Source organism: Lissotriton helveticus, chromosome 6 (assembly GCF_964261635.1).
Source record: "Lissotriton helveticus chromosome 6, aLisHel1.1, whole genome shotgun sequence".
Taxonomy (NCBI): domain Eukaryota; kingdom Metazoa; phylum Chordata; class Amphibia; order Caudata; family Salamandridae; genus Lissotriton; species Lissotriton helveticus.
Window position 1 is genome coordinate 932,311,998 of NC_136067.1, and position 21,642 is coordinate 932,333,639.

The window sequence follows — 21,642 nt, forward strand, 5'->3', positions numbered from 1 at the left end:
GTGTGGGGCTCTGTGTGTGAGGCTGTGTGTGTGAGGGGCTCTGTGTGTGTGAGGGGCTCTGTGTGTGGGGGGGGCTCTGTGTGTGTGGGGGGCTCTGTGTGTGTGTGTGGGGGGGGGGGCTCTGTGTGTGTGTGTGTGGGGCTCTGTGTGTGTGTGTGGGGCTCTGTGTGTGTGTGGGGGGGCTCTGTGTGTGTGGGGGGGCTCTGTGTGTGTGGGGGGGCTCTGTGTGTGTGGGGGGCTCTGTGTGTGTGTGGGGGCTCTGTGTGTGTGTGGGGGCTCTGTGTGTGGGGGCTCTGTGTGTGGGGGCTCTGTGTGTGGGGGGCTCTGTGTGTGGGGGGCTCTGTGTGTGGGGGGCTCTGTGTGTGGGGGGCTCTGTGTGTGGGGGGCTCTGTGTGTGGGGGGCTCTGTGTGTGTGGGGGGGCTCTGTGTGTGGGGGCTCTGTGTGTGTGGGAGCTCTGTGTGTGGGGGGCTCTGTGTGTGGGGGGCTCTGTGTGTGTGGGGGCTCTGTGTGTGTGGGGGCTCTGTGTGTGTGGGGGCTCTGTGTGTGGGGGCTCTGTGTGTGTGGGGGCTCTGTGTGTGTGTGGGGGGGCTCTGTGTGTGTGTGTGGGGGCTGTGTGTGTGTGGGGGGGCTCTGTGTGTGTGTGGGGGCTCTGTGTGTGTGTGTGGGGCTCTGTGTGGCTGTGTGTGTGTGTACCTCTGTGTGTGGCTCTCTGCATGTGTGTGGCTCTCTGCGTGTGTGTGGCTCTCTGCGTGTGTGTGGCTCTCTGCGTGTGTGTGGCTCTCTGCGTGTGTGTGGCTCTCTGCGTGTGTGTGGCTCTCTGCGTGTGTGTGGCTCTCTGCGTGTGTGTGGCTCTCTGCGTGTGCGTGGCTCTCTGCGTGTGCGTGGCTCTCTGCGTGTGCGTGGCTCTCTGCGTGTGCGTGGCTCTCTGCGTGTGCGTGGCTCTCTGCGTGTGCGTGGCTCTCTGTGTGTGTGCGTGGCTCTCTGTGTGTGTGCGTGGCTCTCTGTGTGTGTGCGTGGCTCTCTGTGTGTGTGCGTGGCTCTCTGTGTGTGTGCGTGGCTCTCTGTGTGTGTGCGTGGCTCTCTGTGTGTGTGCGTGGCTCTCTGTGTGTGTGCGTGGCTCTCTGTGTGTGTGGCTCTCTCTGTGTGTGCGTGGCTCTCTCTGTGTGTGCGTGGCTCTCTCTGTGTGTGCGTGGCTCTCTCTGTGTGTGCGTGGCTCTCTCTGTGTGTGCGTGGCTCTCTCTGTGTGTGCGTGGCTCTCTCTGTGTGTGCGTGGCTCTCTCTGTGTGTGCGTGGCTCTCTCTGTGTGTGCGTGGCTCTCTCTGTGTGTGCGTGGCTCTCTCTGTGTGTGCGTGGCTCTCTCTGTGTGTGCGTGGCTCTCTCTGTGTGTGCGTGGCTCTCTCTGTGTGTGCGTGGCTCTCTGTGTGTGCGTGGCTCTCTGTGTGTGCGTGGCTCTCTGTGTGTGCGTGGCTCTCTGTGTGTGCGTGGCTCTCTGTGTGTGCGTGGCTCTCTGTGTGTGCGTGGCTCTCTGTGTGTGCGTGGCTCTCTGTGTGTGCGTGGCTCTCTGTGTGTGCGTGGCTCTCTGTGTGTGCGTGGCTCTCTGTGTGTGCGTGGCTCTCTGTGTGTGCGTGGCTCTCTGTGTGTGCGTGGCTCTCTGTGTGTGCGTGGCTCTCTGTGTGTGCGTGGCTCTCTGTGTGTGCGTGGCTCTCTGTGTGTGCGTGGCTCTCTGTGTGCGTGGCTCTCTCTCTGTGTGCGTGGCTCTCTCTGTGAGTGTGGCTCTGTGTGTGTGTGTGTGTGTGGCTCTGTATGTGTGTGTGTGGCTCTGTGTGTGTGGCTCTGTGTGTGTGGGTGCGTGTGGCTGTGTGTGTGGGTGCGTGTGGCTCTGTGTGTGGCTCTGTGTGTGTGTGTGGGTGCAAATGCAATAGGTCTCGCATTTGCGAGAGATTAAGCTATTGGCATTGTAAATGACAATGCCATTTATTTATATGTTTTAAAAACAAAAATAATGTCATGAGCAATGCCAATAGCTCTAACTTTAACAAGGACGAAACTGTCCTTTAAGTGCGCTGTCGAAAGGTGCGGTTGGAGCAAGGATATATATATATACGCATTATGAAAACAGATACCTCCTCATTGACACTGATCTGTGGTCTAGCAAAATGTCTGGGGTGAGCCTGGCTACTTAGACTAAAGGCGGCAGGCAAGTGCCCGGCAGGCCCCCAAATGGAGGATTTGGGACGAATGACTGACCTGACTTAATAGTACAATGCAGGGGGCAACAAGAGGGTGTCGCCTCCTGATTATATGAAATGGTGATTAATACTCATGTATGAAATTATTTTAAATTGTATATTTTATTGGACTTAATGGACTAACCTTTTGATATGTGCACTGTGCTCCTTTTTAACTGTGGTTTTAACTGTGGCTATATATTTGTATTTCGCAATGCTTTTATGATAATTTTTTATCGAATAAAGCTTATTGAGATATATATATATATATATATATATATATATATATCTATATATATATATATATATATCCTACTGGCGGTCGCCAGTAGGTAGTTATAGTTAGGATTGATTTCCATAGGAAATCCGCTACATTCTATTGGGAATAACTTTGGCGCCGGTGGACGAATCTTCGCAAATTTCTCAAAGAAGATGGCCCGCTCCGCTCTGCTCCTTCCCTGAAAGTTTGGGGGGGATTTGTCAAGCGGCGGCCGAGATAAAAGGGGAGTCCCAAACGTGTTTTCCCCATGTTAATTTCCATAGGGCGGTTGGACTCACTTTTAGCCCGAACGGCTGAATGGATTTCCACAAAACTTGGCAAAATTGTAGGGACTGGTAGCCCGATGTGCCTTTGCTATGTCTCAAGATATGTGCTCCAGTGGATTTTAAATAATTTAGGTTCAAAAAAATATATATATCTGGGCGGAGCCTAACCACACATCTGATCTGATTGGCTGTCAGCACTTCATCCAAGAAGTGTTGGCAGCCATCTTGGGACCAATATACATGATAGCATCTCATTAAAAAGCATTGTAGTTAATAGAGGGTTTTAGGACTTTAGTTACATTATAAATCATTTGTTGATGGTACCATACTCATTTTAGGAATTGTGGTGTGTTCTAAGATGATTTTACCATGTGAAAAAGCCTTCTGCTGTGATATCATGAATCATGTTTGAAAGAAAACTAATATCTCATGATTTTCCCACAGTGGTTTGGAAGGGGATCTATAAGCTAAACTGAAAGCATATTTTCTGTAAATTCACATTATCTTTCTCAGTCATGTGAGAATTAAGTCTGACATTCTCAGTAAAACATGTTCATCCAACAAGGACAGAGACTGTCAGTTGATTCCTTTGTGTTCTACTGCAGCCTCCTAGAGTGTTCTAAAGAACAACTAGAGCGCTAACAGTCCTACTTATTACAAAGGTATAGCACACCTGAAGCCATCGTGATGGGAATAAAGTGGTAACTCTTAAAACATTTAATTTAAAAAGGAACAAAATGAGGGGGTATATTATGCCATAGAAAGTATTATTAGTGCTGCAAAAAGAAAAATTAGGGCACATTTTGAGTGACTTCTCAAATCCTCTTCTATTTCATTAAAAAATTCTGACATGCAGTCTCCCAAGATGGCAACCAGAGACAAAAGAGCCCAAATGTTGCCCAAATATTACCCAGGTGTAGCCCAAGTATAGCCCAATGACAGAATGTCCCAGAGTGTTCTAAAGAACAACTAGAGCGCTAACAGTCCTACTTATTACAAAGGTATGGCACACCTGAAGCCATCTTGATTGGAATAAAGTGGTAACTCTTAAAACATTTAATTTAAAAAGGAACAAAATGAGGGGGTATATTTTGCCATAGGAAGTATGATTAGTGCTGCAGAAAGAAAAATTAGGGCACATTTTGAGTGACTTCTCAAATCCTCTTCAATTTCCCTAAAGAAATTCTGACATGCAGACTGAAACATGCACTTTGAATACCAGCAGCAGACTTCCCTGGTGAGCAGTAGCTTTACTACAGTGATCTAATGAGCAACTAGAGTGCTAACATTCAGAATTTATGGCAAATGTGTGACACATCTGAATGCCTTCTTGATGGAACCAAAGTAAACAAGCATTGAAAATGCAATAGATCTCGCCCTCGTTTAAGTTAAAGCCATTCTGTTTGTAATGAGGTGGCTTTTTAGTTTTGCTTTTATTAGTGTTTTTTAAACTTTCATGTAAATAACATGCATCTGTATGCATATATGTATATGTATGCATGCATTTATATTTGTATTTATATAGATATACAGATTATATCTGTTTATATATGTATGTATATACATACACATACATATATATAAATGCATATATATGCATATATATATATATATGTGTATATGTTTGCGTGTAGAGAGGTGTAGAGGTAGAGGTGTAGAGGTAGAGGTGTAGAGGTGTAGAGGTAGAGGTGTAGAGGTAGAGGTGTAGAGGTGTAGAGGTGTAGAGGTGTAGAGGTGTAGAGGTGTAGAGGTAGAGGTGTAGAGGTAGAGGTGTAGAGGTAGAGGTGTAGAGGTAGAGGTGTAGAGGTAGAGGTGTAGAGGTAGAGGTGTAGAGGTAGAGGTGTAGAGGTAGAGGTGTAGAGGTAGAGGTGTAGAGGTGTAGAGGTAGAGGTGTAGAGGTAGAGGTGTAGAGGTAGAGGTGTAGAGGTAGAGGTGTAGAGGTAGAGGTGTAGAGGTAGAGGTGTAGAGGTAGCGGTGTAGAGGTAGCGGTGTAGAGGTAGCGGTGTAGAGGTAGCGGTGTAGAGGTAGCGGTGTAGAGGTAGCGGTGTAGAGGTAGCGGTGTAGAGGTAGCGGTGTAGAGGTAGCGGTGTAGAGGTAGCGGTGTAGAGGTAGCGGTGTAGAGGTAGCGGTGTAGAGGTAGCGGTGTAGAGGTAGCGGTGTAGAGGTAGCGGTGTAGAGGTAGCGGTAGAGAGGTAGCGGTAGAGAGGTAGAGACTAGTAGAGAGAGAAGTAGAGAGAGGTAGAGAGTAGAGAGTGAGTAATAGAGAGTAGAGAGTGAGTAGTAGAGAGCAGTAGAGAGAGTGGCAGAGAGTGAGTAGTAGAGTGAATAGTAGAGAGTGAGTAGTAGAGAGTGAGTAGTAGAGAGTGAGAAGTAGAGAGTGAGTAGTAAAGAGTAGTAGAGAGTAGTAGAGAGTGAGTAGTAGAGAGCAGTAGAGAGTGAGTAGTAGAGAGCAGTAGAGAGTGAGTAGTAGAGAGTAGTAAAGAGTGAGTAGTAGAGAGTGAGTAGTAGAGAGTGAGTGAGAGAATAGTAGAATAGTAGCGAGTGAGTAGTAGAGACTGAGTAGTAGAGACTGAGTAGTAGAGTGAGTAGTAGAGTGAGTAGTAGAGTGAGTAGTAGAGAGTGAGTAGTAGAGAGTGAGTAGTAGAGAGTGAGTAGTAGAGAGTGAGTAGTAGGGAGTGAGTAGTAGGGAGTGAGTAGTAGGGAGTGAGTAGTAGAGAGAGAGTAGTAGAGAGTAGTGTAGTAGGAGAGAGTAAGTAGTAGAGAGTAGTGGAGAATATTCCAAAGTTTGGCACAGCACCACTTGCACAATAAGTCCAATCAAATCATATCACCTAGAGCCCTTATTGAAGCGCTGAATCTTGGTGTATATTCAAATGCTTTTATTTTCCTAAAGTTTATGTACCACAGCCAGCCGAAACGTTTCGTTCTGTACAACAGAACTTCTTCAGGGCGTTCTTATTTCCTTCAAGTTATGTCGGTATCCTGTTGTCATATAACTAGATGTTTCTTCCAAATGTTAGACGAGACGTAAGTACATTCTTATTCAAAGTAACTAGGTATCAATTTTACCCACACAATTCGGGCAGACTTGAGTAATTTATAGCATCCTCAAAGTCAGTCTTTAAAATATTCCAAAGTATAGGACATGATAATCCAAATCCAAATGTTTCTCAAGAAAAGTCATTTTCAATCGTTCGGAATATTGGTGTTTGGGCAGATATGACCCAGGGACCCCCAGTATGCAAGGGGAATTAGTCCCCCCCTCTGCATCGCGCCAGTGGCCTGCGTTGCAGAGAGGTGTAAAAAGGGGCATAGCCTCATTACACCTCTGTGCAATGCAGCCCCCTGGCGCATACTGGAGGTTCCAGGTGGGCTAGTTGGCCCCCAGGGACCCCTAGTATGCAAGGGGAATTAGTTCCCCCTCTTCAAACATGCACGGGGGCTGCGTTGCAGAGAGGTGTAAAAAAAGGTGTGGCCTCATTACACCTCTCTGCAATGCAGCCCCCTGGCGCATACTGGAGGCTCCTGGTGGGCTAGTTGGCCCCCAGGGACCCCCAGTATGCAAGGGGAATTAGTTCCCCCTCTGCAAACGCGGCAGGGGGCTGCGTTGCAGAGAGGTGTAAAAAGGGGCGTGGCTTCATTACACCTCTCTGCAATGCAGTCCCCTGGCGCATACTGGAGATTCCTCATGGGCTTTCAGGTCTTATATAGTTAGGAATTAGCATTAAAAAACCTTTGAAATTCATTGAAAAAAAACATAGGTTTCAGGCCTTATATAGTTAGGAATTAGCATTTAAAAAACCTATGAAATTCACTGAAAAAACCATAGGTTTCAGTTATAGTTAGGAATTAGCATTTAAAAAACCTATTAAATTCACTGAAAAAACCATAGGTTTGACACCAGTTATAGTTAGCTGGAAATTTTACTGACATAAAGACATAAAACCATTGAAATTCCCACGTTATAGTTAGTTGGACTCACTATAACTTGCGCGCCTGCAATGCACTGCTGATGACGTCACATATTACATCACTCATGACATGGTCAGTGACATCACTCATGACATCACTGATGACACCATCCTTGTGACAGAGTGACAGACCTCCTTTCAGTGTAATGTAACCCTTGAAACACATATTCAAAAATAGAAACTAAAATTTTCAAAAAAATAGAGATACCCATACCAGTTACAACAACCAATTCAGTAATACCACCATCTATATACACATCCACTCATTCACCAACAGTTCTATATAGTCACTCATACATATATTCACTCATCATATGTAGTGAAACACCTATACATCCTGTTACACACCGACAGTCATCCAAAAGTTACTCACACACATAATCACACATGCAAATAAACTATTGAACATCCATTTATTTGCATATACAGCTATACACACACTACCACCTTACTTCTAAGGAAACTTACACATACTTACCCTCTTAAACAATCACTTATAGAAACACATACTTATTTAAACAAGAACTCTTTCAATCTCTCACTCTCACATATACTCACTTATATACATCAATACTCACATATACTAGATTAAAACATATGTAGTTACTGATAAAGACACCAGTGAGACAGTCATTCACTCACTAACACACACATATACACACTCATCCACCCATACAGTCCTGCACATATGCTGTCTTCAAAATACATACAAACAGTGAGTCAGTCACCCCCACCAAACCATACAGACACTCATACTGATACTAAAAAAACCATCTAATAACCCATATACACACACATGTAGCTACTCACCAACCCATGCAGCCACTTATACACAAAGTGAAACACTGATACAAACATTTAAATATTTAAACAATACTCGCTAATATATGTATTCACTAAGATACACTTAATAAGCCAGTTAACCAATCAATTTTTTTTTTTTTTTAAACATCCATTAAGACACTTATTTAAACATTTATTCTTCCATCGACCTTTCCATATGCATATATAAAACATATTTATTTTTCAGAAAGACACACATTCACTGGATGGCGTCATCAGTGATGTCATGAGTGATGTCACTGACCATGTCATGAGTGATGTAATATGTGACGTCATCAGCAGTGCATTGCAGGCGCGCAAGTTATAGTGAGTCCAACTAACTATAACGTGGGAATTTCAATGGTTTTATGTCAGTAAAATTTCCAGCTAACTATAACTGGTGTCAAACCTATGGTTTTTTCAGTGAATATATATATATATATATATATATATATATATATATATATATATATATATATTCCAAACACAAAGTGATCCAGCAGACTTTGAGAATTAAACTTAGCCCATATGAATTGAATATGTAGCGCATGTTTACCAAAAACGAAAAAAATCAGATATACACCAGTCTTTCTTTTGAAAATAATTTTCTGTAACTGTGTAAAAAAACTACGTATCCCATAATGCCACCTAAAGGCTAAAATGGGCAAGTATAAATAGAAAAAGAGTGGAAGGACTAACTGACCGTGAGCAAAGCCTGTTGAGGCTGAAACGCGTTGGTGGGGTGAAGCTCTAATAAACAAGCTTTGAAAATATCCTGGGTGTGCCGCTCCTTTTGCGCTAAAAGTGATTTAAGGGTCTGGATCCGACCCCTGAGCGCTGCACACGCTGTTGAGCGCTCTCATGATCTGCTGGATCACTTTGTGTTTGGAATACTATGCAGAGAGAAGCGCCCGATTCTGATCGCGAACTGAGGAGACTACTTCCTGATTGACACGCCCTCAATTGGATGAGCAGAGGAACCGCGCAGCAGAACGGCAGGTCGGCTGTGGAGCTGCTCGGGACGCATGTAACTCATCATGAGGTCAGTGTATTGAATGAACTTTAGTTCAAATAGCGGGAATCGAAGCGGCCGAGTCGAGTAATTGTTTAGAGACGCTGGGAGTTAACTGAACAAACGGCTGACAACTACTCACCGGACCAGGGTATAAAGCGTTAAGATAGAGCACATACAAATCACCCTTGTTGTTAATGGTGTAAAAAACTGATATAGTAATGGAAGCGCGAGCAGCAAAACGCGCCTCTAAAGCGTCTACGATGTTCAAATCTGGGGCAACAACGAGTATGGCAGATGAAAGTGCCGTAATACCAGACAAAAACAATACAACGCTCAAACAACAAATTAATCTGTTAGAGCGACTTCATAAAAAAGAAATCAACAAAAGCTGGGAGATAATAGCGCTTGAAAATTATGTGGAGGTCAAACGTATCCCAAGAGGCTTACGAATTTTTACCATGCCGACACACCCAGATACGAAAGAGGAACTTATATTAGAATGGATGGAAAACAATACCAATTGTTCACTTAATATGATGAGAATCTTAATCAAACACGCCAAAATAGATCTTGTAGAATTAACAATCAGGATTAAAGAAGCAGTGGATAAACTACAAAGTGAAAAAAACCAGGATGAAATCACCAAATTAAGACAAGAAATGGAGAAAAGACTAGACATGTATGAGAAGGAAGTTGAGGAAAGAAAAGAACGAAAGTTCAAACGAGATGAACAAGACTATCTATGTGGCAGAATACTGACATTTGCAAGACGATATGACAATTTAAAAAAGAACTATCCAGCATATAAAGCACCATCAAGTGCAAGTGAGTCAGACGTAAGTGAAAATGGAACATCACGTCAAATACTCCAGACAAAAAACTTGTCTGTTTTAGAAGAAGTAACGCTGGTGAACTTAGAAAAAAGTATCTCACGTGGCGGAGGAAGGGGAAGAAGACCGTTTCAAAGAAGAGGTCGGGGAAGACCGACACAGGTACAACAAACTCCCGCACCAGTACCAGAAAAACCTACAGATCTAAGCAACATAAGAAGGCAATATCCTCTCCGCAACAGGAAGTAGTGAACTTGATTGTCAATCTTTCTAACTACCAGCTATCTGACAATGAAAGAAGGGTACTTAACAAAGGTCTGTCATTCTGCCCTGAATCTCATTTTGACTATACGCAGACCAAAATCGACCTCTATAAATTCGTTCGGAAATTAAAATTGGCCAAAATACATGTAAATAAACCCTCAATCCAAAACAGTGAAAACTCAAATAATACCAATGAGGAAATGGAAATAACGACCACAATAGAACAACTACCTGACATAAGAGAAACCTTTGAAAGGATGTTTGATCAGGAAAACAAAGACCTCTCGGATATCCAAATATTGGAACAAATGGATATAAGAACAAATGCAAGACCAGACACTGGATTAAAAAGGAAGTCCCGATTTTATCCCACCTGTCGCCTGGAAATAAAATTGATCTATTTTCGGATGCTGTTAACGAGGAGCTGGATAAACTACAGAAAACAAGAAACAGCAGCAGGGAAAATTTAACAACTGAGGAAAGGAAAGCACTCAAATCACTCATGGACAATGGTAAAAATTACAATTAAACCCGCAGATAAGGGGGGAAATATTGTAATAATGGAAACTACCGACTACGTGAGGGAAGCCATGAGACAATTGAACGAACAGCAAAATTATTCTAAACTCACAAACAATCCAAGTGCCAGAATGTTAAAAGAACTTAAGGACCATCTGAATGAGTGGCACCAGAAAGGATTACTGAACAATGAAGAGAAGAAATTCTTAGATATTGACTTTCCAACAATGCCCTGCATATATTTTCTGCCGAAAATACATAAGACATTAATAAATCCTCCAGGCAGACCAATTGTTTCCTCTTGCAGCTCCATATATGAAAACCTATCAAAATATGTGGATACTTTCTTGGCCCCAATTGCCCAAAGCATGCCCTCCTACATCAAGGATACAGGACAGTTTTTAAGAACGATTCAAGACATAACATGGAACGAACAATACCTGCTAGCCACAATAGATGTTGTCTCTCTTTATACTTCAATCAGACACGATGTAGGTATGGAAGCATGCCAGCATTTCTTGAAACAGCGAAGTATCTCAACCCTAGAACACACAAATATGCTCCTAAAAATGATTCACATCTGCTTATCAAACAACGTCTTTTTGTTCAATCAAGAGCTATACAAACAAGAATGTGGTACTGCCATGGGCATTTCGTTTTCTCCTAACTATGCCAACGTAACCATGGGGTGGTGGGAGAAAACAATCGCTTGGAATATAAACAATCAGCTGGAAGTAAATCGGATCATTTTGTGGGTCCGGTATATAGACGACCTGTTTATAATCTGGCACGGTTCTGATTCTGATTTTCGTGGGTACTTTTCTAAACTCAATGAAAACACAGTAGGCCTACAATTCACGTGCGCCACAAGTACCAAAAGAATTGCCTTTCTTGACACCGAGATTTATATCTCAGATGGTAAACTAGAGTCGATTCTTTTCCGCAAGAAGACAGCCACCAATAGTGTGCTGCATGGCACCAGTTTTCACCCGAAAGCATTGATGAAAAGCATCCCTTATGGAGAATACATTAGACTCAAAAGAAATTGCTCCAAATCTGATGATGCAGAAACAAAAATAAATGAAAGCAAGATGAGATTCAAATCGAGAGGATATGAAGACCGAGTCCTAAAGAATTGTAAAAAGAAGGTTGACCAAAAAACAAGATCAGAACTACTGGTGGAAAAACCAAAAAAATCAGTGGACAAAGACCCGCCAAGATTTATAACCACATACAACAAAGAAAGTGGAATGATTGCCAACAAAATGAAGAAATACTGGCATCTTATATCTGGGGATCCGGATATAGGACAGCTAGTAGGAAGGCAACCGCAAATAACCTACAAGAAAAATAAGTCTCTTCAAGACTGTTTGGTGAACAGCCATTTTCAAGTAAAGACACAAATAGATTGGTTGACAAATCAACGAAAGGGGTTCAAACCTTGCTCCAACTTCAAGGCTTGCAAAATCGGCATGAACAAAAAATGCATTGAGGAACCCAATGGCAAAATGATGCACATTGACCAACAGATCACATGTACTTCTAAAAATGTCGTATATGTCATTGAGTGCAAATGCGGCAGTAAATATATAGGCAGCACGACCTGTATGTTGAAAAAAAGAATTTTGGAGCACATTAGAGCGGTTAAGAACAAAAACATGCTCTAGGCAACATCAAAACATGTCAATGCATGCCAAAACGGTGATTGGAAATCTATGAGGTTCTACGGACTCAAAATGCTTACGAAAACAGAGAGAGGCGGTGACACAGTTCGTAAAGTGAGACAAATGGAGTCATGCCTAATCATCCGTTTACGCACAAAAATGCCGAGAGGAATGAACTTTGGGGAGGACCTGCACGTACATTTAGAGTGACTGTTACTAATACCAGCTTAGACTTTTTCACACACAAAAGGGTACTACACCCGATGAACTTTGAAAACTAATTGGGAACTATTCCCCTAATGAACTTTGAGAATTAAACTTAGCCCATATGAATTGAATATGTAGCGCATGTTTACCAAAAACGAAAAAATCAGATAGACAAAATTATTTTCAAAAGAAAGACTGGTGTATAACTGTGTAAAAAAACTACGTATCCCATAATGCCACCTAAAGGCTAAAATGGGCAAGTATAAATAGAAAAAGAGTGGAAGGACTAACTGACCGTGAGCAAAGCCTGTTGAGGCTGAAACGCGTTGGTGGGGTGAAGCTCTAATAAACAAGCTTTGAAAATATCCTGGGTATGCCGCTCCTTTTGCGCAAAAAAAAAAAATATATATATATATATATATATATAATATATATATATATCTCCAAAATGCCGCGTCTCCACCCAGCGCGCAGAACTTCGCAAAGGAAGGATAACACGGACCATGTAAGTGCTGATAATTTATTAGTGCAAATTCAGCCGCATGACGTTTCGGCTCGAGGAGCCTTGCTCACATGACAACGTTCTCAAGGAAAAAACGCTCTTTTAAAGTGCCAGTAATTGATTGTAACAGCGTCACGTGTGAGGGCTGGGAATGCACATGGACAAAATACTGGAGTTTAAATGCATCAGAAGAGACATTGCACGAGTTAATATCGACATTGTTATGATATTTAACACAATGTAAAACAATTGCAGTTGAATACTGTGATCTGTGTATCAAAAATGGAAAAACAACACATCGTGTATTATGCAAATATATGGGCAAATTATAAGAACAAATCATGGTAAAATACCTGTGTTATCTATACCAATCAATGTGGTTAGTACAGCGCAGTAAACGTACTATTCAATTAGAAAAATATATCCTACTAGATAGCAATTCAGTGAAACTAAAGTGCTAATGCCTCAAACTTGGTGCAAATCACGCAATAGTGCAAATATTTTATCTTTAGGAAATACTTCTCCTTGGAATCCTGTGCAAAATACGCAACTGTGCAAATAGCTTGTCCTAACCATATTGACAGTCAAAAGTGCAAATAATATTAGAGCTGTGCAATTTTGCAAGTTTCACTTATTGCTTATTATGTACAAATAACATTTCTAGTGGATAAAAGAACGTTAAAACTGCAACAATGTTTTTATCATAATATCGATAAAATCACGTAAAAAATTCATATCATATTTCCATCACAGTTCTTAATTGTTAAAAAAGCCCATACATATATATATATATATATATATATATATATATATATATATATATATATATATATATATATATATATATATATATACACACATTTCGCTCAGCAGCGCCAGGACCGCGAACTTTTCGGCCGTGCGTAACCCCGCGGGTGAGCAACCCGCCACAAATGTCCACAACACTTCCTTTCCAGAAAGAAATGGGTCGCACCGCAGCAATTTCGTTCGTGAAATTCAGAGCTTTTTTATTCCATTGGATTTACCAAACAAACACACCAACGCGTTTCGTTCTAACCTTAGAACTTGTTCATAGTACCGCCCCAATGATAACTTCCTGTTTTTTAACCAAACATTACTTCATGATGTCATATCCTGTGAATGTGAGACTGGGGCATTGTGGTTAATGTAGTGAAAACAATATAAGTGAAATATTTCAGTGAAAGATTTCATCGTGATCCCAATAAACAATATTTTGATCTAATTAACCAAATTAAAATAAATTAAAACCTAAACAAGGGGTCAAGAGTTAAATGAATTTCTTTTCCAAATAAGTTCATATTTCACCTCCAGTGGCGTAAACCTCCATTCTTATGCCTCCGGTGGCAAATTCAAATTGGACAAAGTATGCAAACTTCACCATATTAGGTGACCTCAATCTACACTTTGACCTGCTTACCGACTCCACCATCAAAAACCTTCTTGCTGACCTTTCCGCCTTACAGCTTAACTCTCTTATCTTAACTCCAACGCAGCAGGCTGGTCACATCCTGGATCCAGTATTTACAAACATCGAGGGGATTAAAGCAGAGGCACCCTTACCAATGGGATGGACAGACCACTACCTTAATAAACTGACAATTCAGGTCAATAAAACAAAACACAAAATCATACCCTCGCGACGTTTAAAAAGACCATGGCACAAACTATCCATCAGCGATCTCCATGCTACCCTTGGGGAATTCCATCATGACACCAACCTTGACATCAATGAAACTTATAGCTCGTTTCATGATTGGATCACGGGAGGATTAGACACCCTTATCCCAGCAAAATGGATGAAAGGACGCAACTCGCCATCCAACCCATGGTACAACGATACCCTCAAAACCTTGCGCAAAGACTGTAAAAGAGCTGAGCGCTTATGGAGAAGGGAATATAATAACGATGATAAAACCAATTACCTTCTAAAACAAAAAATGTACCATAAAGCCATCCGTGCTGCGCGAACTGCCTTCTATGCAGATAAAATCAATTCTAGCCCCACCCCTGCCAAAGAAGTATTTAAACTAGTTCAAGAACTTCAGAGCGGTAAATCCCCCCCCCAGCATTTCCTCTGCCCAACAATGCGAAGATCTAGCCATATTTTTCATTGAAAAAGTACAGAAAATCTATACATCCTTTCCTCAGCACTCCCCCAGCCCCACTAAAAGCCCTATCCCCTCCCCCAATTACACCACTTTGACCCATATTCCAGAAATCTCCATTGACAGCCTCGCCAAACTATGTCAAAGTTAAGACTTGCTCTCCATCAGACCCCATGCGCCCGGCTCAATTCTTAGAGTCACTTAACTTCTTTCTTCCTTCTTTGACCTCAATCTTGAACCTCTCCTTCTCTTCAGCGAGTGTACCATCTGCCTGGAAACAAGCGTGGGTTTCACCCATCATCAAGAAACCCACCCTAGATCCTTCTAAGCCGGAAAATTTCCGGCCTATCTCCCTGCTCCCATGGCTGTCCAAACTCGCTGAAGCCCATGCAAATAGTACTCTATCCCAGCACATGGTCCAAAACAACATCCTGGACCCATCACAAAATGGGTTCAGACCAGGCCATAGTACTGAGTCTGCTCTTCTGGCCACCACCGAACACCTCCGGACGATCTTAGATGCCGGTCAAAGTGCTGCGCTGATTCTTCTCGACCTCAGCGCGGCCTTTGATACGGTATCCCACGACATCCTCCTCAATCGCCTGGAGACATTTGGAGTATCTGGCCTTGCTTTGGAGTGGTTCCGATCTTTTCTAAAGGACAGATCCTTTCGAGTCTCAGCACCCCCCTTTCTATCTAAACCTCACCCCATTGCACAGGGAGTTCCACAGGGCTCGGCGCTGAGCCCTTCCCTTTTTAATCTTTATGTGCAACCTCTTGCGACAGTGGCCAAAGAGTGGGGCCTGACACTAGTGTCGTATGCCGACGACACACAGCTGGCCATCACTCTGACGGAAGGCCCTTCCATCTCGGCCTCCAGATTTAAAAACGGTCTCTCCGCAATAGCCAAATGGATGACAGACAACTGTTTACAGCTTAATGCTGGTAAAACAGAAGTGCTGCTCCTTGGCAAAGACATCAGCCTTTGGAATGAGCACTGGTGGCCGTCCTCCTTAGGCACCATCCCACCCCCTAAATCCCTAGTCAAAAATCTAGGAGTATGGATGGATGCCTCTCTTAACTATCAGACCCACACCAAAAAAGTCGCTGGCACCTGTGTCGGCCTGCTGAGAAGTCTGTCACATACTGGGCTTCTTTGATGCCAAGATCCGCCAGCTCATCTTTCAAGCTACCATCCTATCACGTTTGGATTACGCCAACGTACTCCTCCTTGGCGCCAACAAAGGAGAGATAGCACGACTACAGCGCGTGCAGAACTCTGCGGCTAGAGCCTTAGTCGGCCTCCCTCGCAGATGTTCGGCCAGATCTACAATTCGAAAACTACACTGGCTACCTGTTAACTCCAGAATCATATTCAAAACCCTCATCATGACCTTTAAAATTATCAAATCTGGCAACCCAACACTGTTGCGACCTCTTCTCACCCCCTACACTCCAGCACGTAACCTACGATCCTCTAATCAGCACCTCCTCTGCTTTCCCCGCATAAAACTCTTCCGCATGGGCGGCCGCTCCTTTAAGGTCCTAGGAGCTAAACTATGGAACGATCTGCCACAAATCATCCGCTCCATAGACAATCTACCGGCCTTCCGAAAAGCCATCAAAACGCATCTATTCCCTCTCCCCTAATCCTCCTCTCCATCTTCTATTCTCAGACCTGGTCTGTGGTTTTCTAGCGCCGGGACGCCTCTTCGCTGGGGCAGCTGTTTGCGCCTTAACAAAACAATACAATACAATACAATATACCAATTATAATGGTCAGTTCAGAGTTTTCTGTTGTTATATTTCATTCATATTTAATTTTAACCTCTCTAAACAAAAGTATTTCCTAAATAAAAAATAAAGGACATTTCAAAGTTTGTGAACGTTTGGGATTTCAGTGTAATTTAAGATGTGATTTAAACCTGGAAATGTCTGTGATGTCAAAGACTGGGGTTGGTGTTACCCTATAATATCAATCATAAATTCAATATCAAAATTCATTTACACTATTTACAAATGTATGTACATCTCTTCGCTTTGATTCAGTCCATGTGGATTCTTTGTACGTAGATTTAGAATGTGTCTTGACTCTTTTTCATTCTCAATGATTTTTCTCTGTCCCCTCCTCATATTGGCTTTCTCACTATGTCAATTCCGTAGAAAGACAAACCTTTCCAATTGCTGTCATGGTGGATTTCCATGTGCTTGGCCACAGCATTACTTCTGTCTTGATGTATAGTTGCCCATACCTGTTCTAAAATCCTTTTCTTCAATTCACATTTCGTGCTACCCACGTATATTAGGTGACATGGGCACTGGATGACATAAATTACATATTGGGTCTTGCATGTAATAAGTTCTTTAATATCCCAGATTTTTCCATTTGCCATGATCACATTCTGTACATTTTTGGCTATTTGACACACCTTGCAGTTATAACATTTTTTGAAACCAGTACTTTGTAACCATGATTTCTTTTTCTCCTTGCAAAAATGACTATGAGTCAAACGATCTTTTAAGTTAGGTGCCCGTTGGTATGTTATTTGCGGGGCGTTTACCACTATTGGTCCTATGGTGGTATCCAGCTTGAGCATCTTCCAATTTTTCTTTAAAATATTTTTGATTTGTGGTAACTCTTTTGATAGAGCTGTTATAAATCTGATTGGTTCTGTTTCACTTTTTTTTTTTCACAACCAATTTTATTGAGCAAATGAGCATTGAGAATGTGGCATCTCCACAACCGAAGAACACCACGACAGTATCAAAACAGCAATTACATAGGCAGCAAATGCAAGAGTAGACTCATAAAATATGCTCAGTATAGAAACACCCCAGTGACCCACCCTAACCCACAACTCCACCCCCCCAGCCCCGGACACCCCTGTTTCACCTTTTTGAACCTCATTCATAGTAGACTGCAAAATATCAGTTCTCTTTTTTTGTTTTGCTTTTTCCCATCCTTTTTTGATGTGATTTTTTTTTTGCATACCCTCTTCTCACAAATCTTCTTGCCATTGATGCACTTTGTTCTTCCCATTGCGATTCTTCTGAGCATATTCTTCGGACTCTTAAAAATTCACCATAGGGAATATTCTCAAATAGACATTGTTGATGAAAACTGCTGGCATGTAAAGTTGAATTTGTTGCCGTTTTTTTCTTTGTAGAGTGGTGTGAATCTGGTTTGCTTCTATGTAGATTTCAGTATCCAGAAATACTACTCTGTTTTCACTCATTTCATATGTGAATTTAAGATTGGTAGATGTATTATTTAGGATTTCAAAGTAATTCTTAAATTCCTTCTCCGTTCCATCCCATATTAGCATGTACATGTATTGAATATGTACATATACAATAGAGCGCAAAATAGATAAATATATATTTAGTAGGGAGTTATCTTCAATGATCCGTGACATTTGGGTGAAGGCTGTTCTTCCTAGAAGTTTGTCCAGGAATGGTCTCTTTGCTGTAGGTCTGTAGTTGTGGGGTTCGTGAGAGTTCATACTTTGTCTGTTACAGGCAGCCACGGCAGGTAAGAGCGGTGGGGTGGGAGGACCGGCTAGGGGGGGAGGACCGGCTAGGGGGGGGGGGGGGGATTTCGAGAGTCGACCACAAGGGAAAATTAAATAATTAATTGTCCCTCGTGGTCGTCTCTCAAAATCCCCCCAGCCAGCCCCACCGCTCTTACCTGCCGCGGCTGGTTACAGGTCACATTATGGCTTACCGTGAACATAGATGGGCTTGAAACCCGCTCATTCCGTGCCATTGGTTGACTTTCCTTTTCACTCTCATTAGCCTGCTGATTATTGGTGCCCTAACATTTCAATCTTGTATTTATTATTACCATAGAGTATTCCCTCTTTACTATTGCTCTGATTGGTTTGCATTTCTGCTTCCATTGCTTGCTCTTCAAAACACTATTTTTATTGTCTAGCTTGACAGCGCCACTGTTGCCAGGCCATTTTGTGTGCATCACTAGAGAGTGGCTTTGATTTTGCCCTCATGTTGGGAGCCAGGAGTACATGTTTTGATTGGGCATGAGTGGTGTGCTCACATCCTTCCCTTTCTAAGGTCTTGTTTCTCACAAATACTTTAATTGTTTCCCTCCTTCCTTCGCACTAATGCAGACACTTAAGGAGGCCTGGGTTTTTATGTTCCCTATCACCAGTTCGAATTGTGAATGATCATTTTTGGGTTAAGCTTAGTCTGATGGCCGAAAGACCAATTGTGAGCCTTATAGTGAACTTACAGTCTACCTGTTGCTTACCATTGGGTGACTTTATTGTTACTCTTGTGCTTCTTCTTATTCAATGGCTTGCCTTCCTCTTTGTGCTTGCTGCTCCCCTGGAGCATAACCACTTTATGATCCTTTTGGTTGCCTGACTTGTACCCTTGCAACTCTCACAGTTAAGGAACTACTTTTTTTTTTGCTTAACATTCCATGGGGGTGCATGTTTTTTCTATTTCTCTCCCTTTCATGTGCTGATTTACCCTTCAAGTACCCCTCCACACTGTTTTCTTCCCAACCCCTCCTAGGTTGTCTGTAAAAGCACAGCAATAGAGATAGTTTTGCCAGGTTAGGACTGAAGGACCTAGCTGGCACTAGGGTAAGGGCCTTCTGCTGCACTTATTCAACAGGCATCTGAGGCCGAAGCTTTACTTAGTATGACAATTCTGGAGGGCCACAAATCTGCTCCTTGGGCAATTGTAAACGAGAAAATGGCTAATTTCTGCAGAAAGTAAATTAGGCCTTGGCAGCATTTCCTTTCGTTATTCCCCATTCCGCCATGTACATGCACTCTGTATTGGCGTCTCCTTCATGTGCAAGCTCATTCACATATGCTTCTCCCCCTGTCAAACTCCCTGCCAAACTCCCTGCCACCTCAGTATTCCATGTTGTTTACCCACTTGTGCCCTTCACCCAAGTCCCCTGTGTTATTCTTCTTCATGTACTGCTTAAGCACTCCACAGGAGTGAATGTATTTTTCAGCTGTCTCTTTGTGCTTCTTTTCCCGCCATTGCTCCGTGTTGCTCTGCCTCCTTGCGCTGCTTTCCCTCGTTTCTTTTTGCTTAAGGTACTCCCCAAGAGCAAGTGAATAACAGCATAGTTGATTGGATTCAATACTTGGGTTTAAAATCGAATAGGTCTGCAGTAAAAGTTGAAAATTATCTGCCACATGCCCTGTTATTGATGTTTCTAGTGACGGAGCTCACGTTTAATATGTTGAAGCAGCTGGATAAGGATCCGAGAGGTTATCTGAAATGCACTACAACAAATGTTAGCACAGAATGCATAAGAATTCGTGAAAAATGTTTTACCTTTTACACTTCTACAGCGTAAGTGAAATGATAGTCGCATGATGCTGGCACTCGGCCAGGATAAGTTAAAGCAAAGTGTGGATGAGTTTTCTATCTACAGTAAAAGGCCATAAAGACTCAAGGCAGTAGTTCTAATTTTCTCTGGACTGATCCTGTCAGTACTGGGACATCAAACTGAAATTCAAATCGACATCCTCTCAAATGTCACTCCCAAAACAATATAATCCTTAGTGTAATCATTAGATGCCCCCACCATTTTTTCCCTTTGCGGATTTGTCTTTAATACCTGATTCTTTTTATTTACAGATTTGAGTGGTACGATTGCATCCCCGGATATTAAACTTAATCTTGAGGGAGAATTTACCAAAGAATCAACAGCAACTACGTTTCTTAGACAGAGAGGATATGGCTGGTTGCTAGAAGTAGATGAAAATGATCCTGAAGATATAAAACCACTTCTGTAAGTTGCTGTTCTCTTCCTCAACCGTTTAGGTCATGAAGTTGATTTAGAGACATTCTTTTAGCATTCTGGTTTTGCTACTGTGTTTTCTTAAGGTTATATGTTGCATGCCCTGGTAAATGTATGATACATTATTTTGCTATGTATTTTCATGTGTCTCATTAAAAAAAATAAGCCTTGTTTCCTTCACCTCGTCTTCTGTTGCTTTACATGGTCTCTGTGGAAAGGAAATGTTACTTTCAACTGATCACAGACTGTCACTGCAATTTCACTAATAAAATATTTACCTGTTCATTATCAGGCCTAGAGCAAAAATATTCTTAAAATACTTTCTTTTAATTTTATTGCAGCATTTATTAGTACATGATGCAAGGTGTGTCTCAAAGTATATTGTTTTTTTTCTTTTCCCTTGACCCATTTTATGGTCTGAATTATCATTTCTAGTAAAACATCTCTCTTTTATTTGACCCTCCTAGTGCAGGCAAACTATGTGTTACTACCCAGACATTTCCATAACATCTAGAGATGTTATGGAAGTTTCTGGAGGACAAGGAATTGATGGGTCATATCCCAGGCTAGAAGATTGACATTCAACATTAGAAAGAATTGAAGATGGGGTATCATCTCACGTAGCCAACTACAACATATTCCCCCCCCCCCAACATGAAGGCAGTTTGAAAGTGAAGTATAAAATATTTGTGGCTACGTAGCAAGAAATGTTTGGAGCCCTCTCTCTCTCTATATGACAATGCCACTTGTCCCAGATATGTCACAAATGAATCTATAGCAGGAGGAATGAGTAGGAGTAGTTTCTGTCCTGTAACTCCAGTTCTGTAGTAGGGGTATCTCTGTTATAGTCATAATCTAGTGAATAGTCCCGCCCATGTGCGTGGACACCGGAGCAATCAAAAAATAATCTCTTATAGTGTCAAAAAATGCAGAAAAGCATAGACACTTAGGAGAGAATTTAAAGACAGATAATGCAGCCTAAAAAGGCTACACTGTCCAGTACTTCAACTAGAAATTCCACCATAAAATCCACAAAACAGCAAAAGCCTGTACAGATTTCCCTTGCTTTACCAGCAAAATCCCTCAGGAATGATAGAGAGAAGAACCTGGACAGACAAGCCCCATAGGCTGCCATTATGTGGCTCAAAACAGGATACTG

At 42.2% G+C, this 21,642-nt stretch overlaps 1 protein-coding gene across 1 annotated transcript in view; it reads left to right on the plus strand.

Moving 5' to 3' along the window:
- The window catches only part of YIPF4 (Yip1 domain family member 4), a 216,640-nt gene that overhangs the window by 15,060 nt on the left and 179,938 nt on the right, over positions 1–21,642 (plus strand). Inside the window, exon 2 of the mRNA XM_078648575.1 lies at positions 20,321–20,474. Coding sequence (XP_078504701.1) covers positions 20,321–20,474 — 154 coding nt within the window. The remainder of the gene's footprint in view (positions 1–20,320; positions 20,475–21,642) is intronic.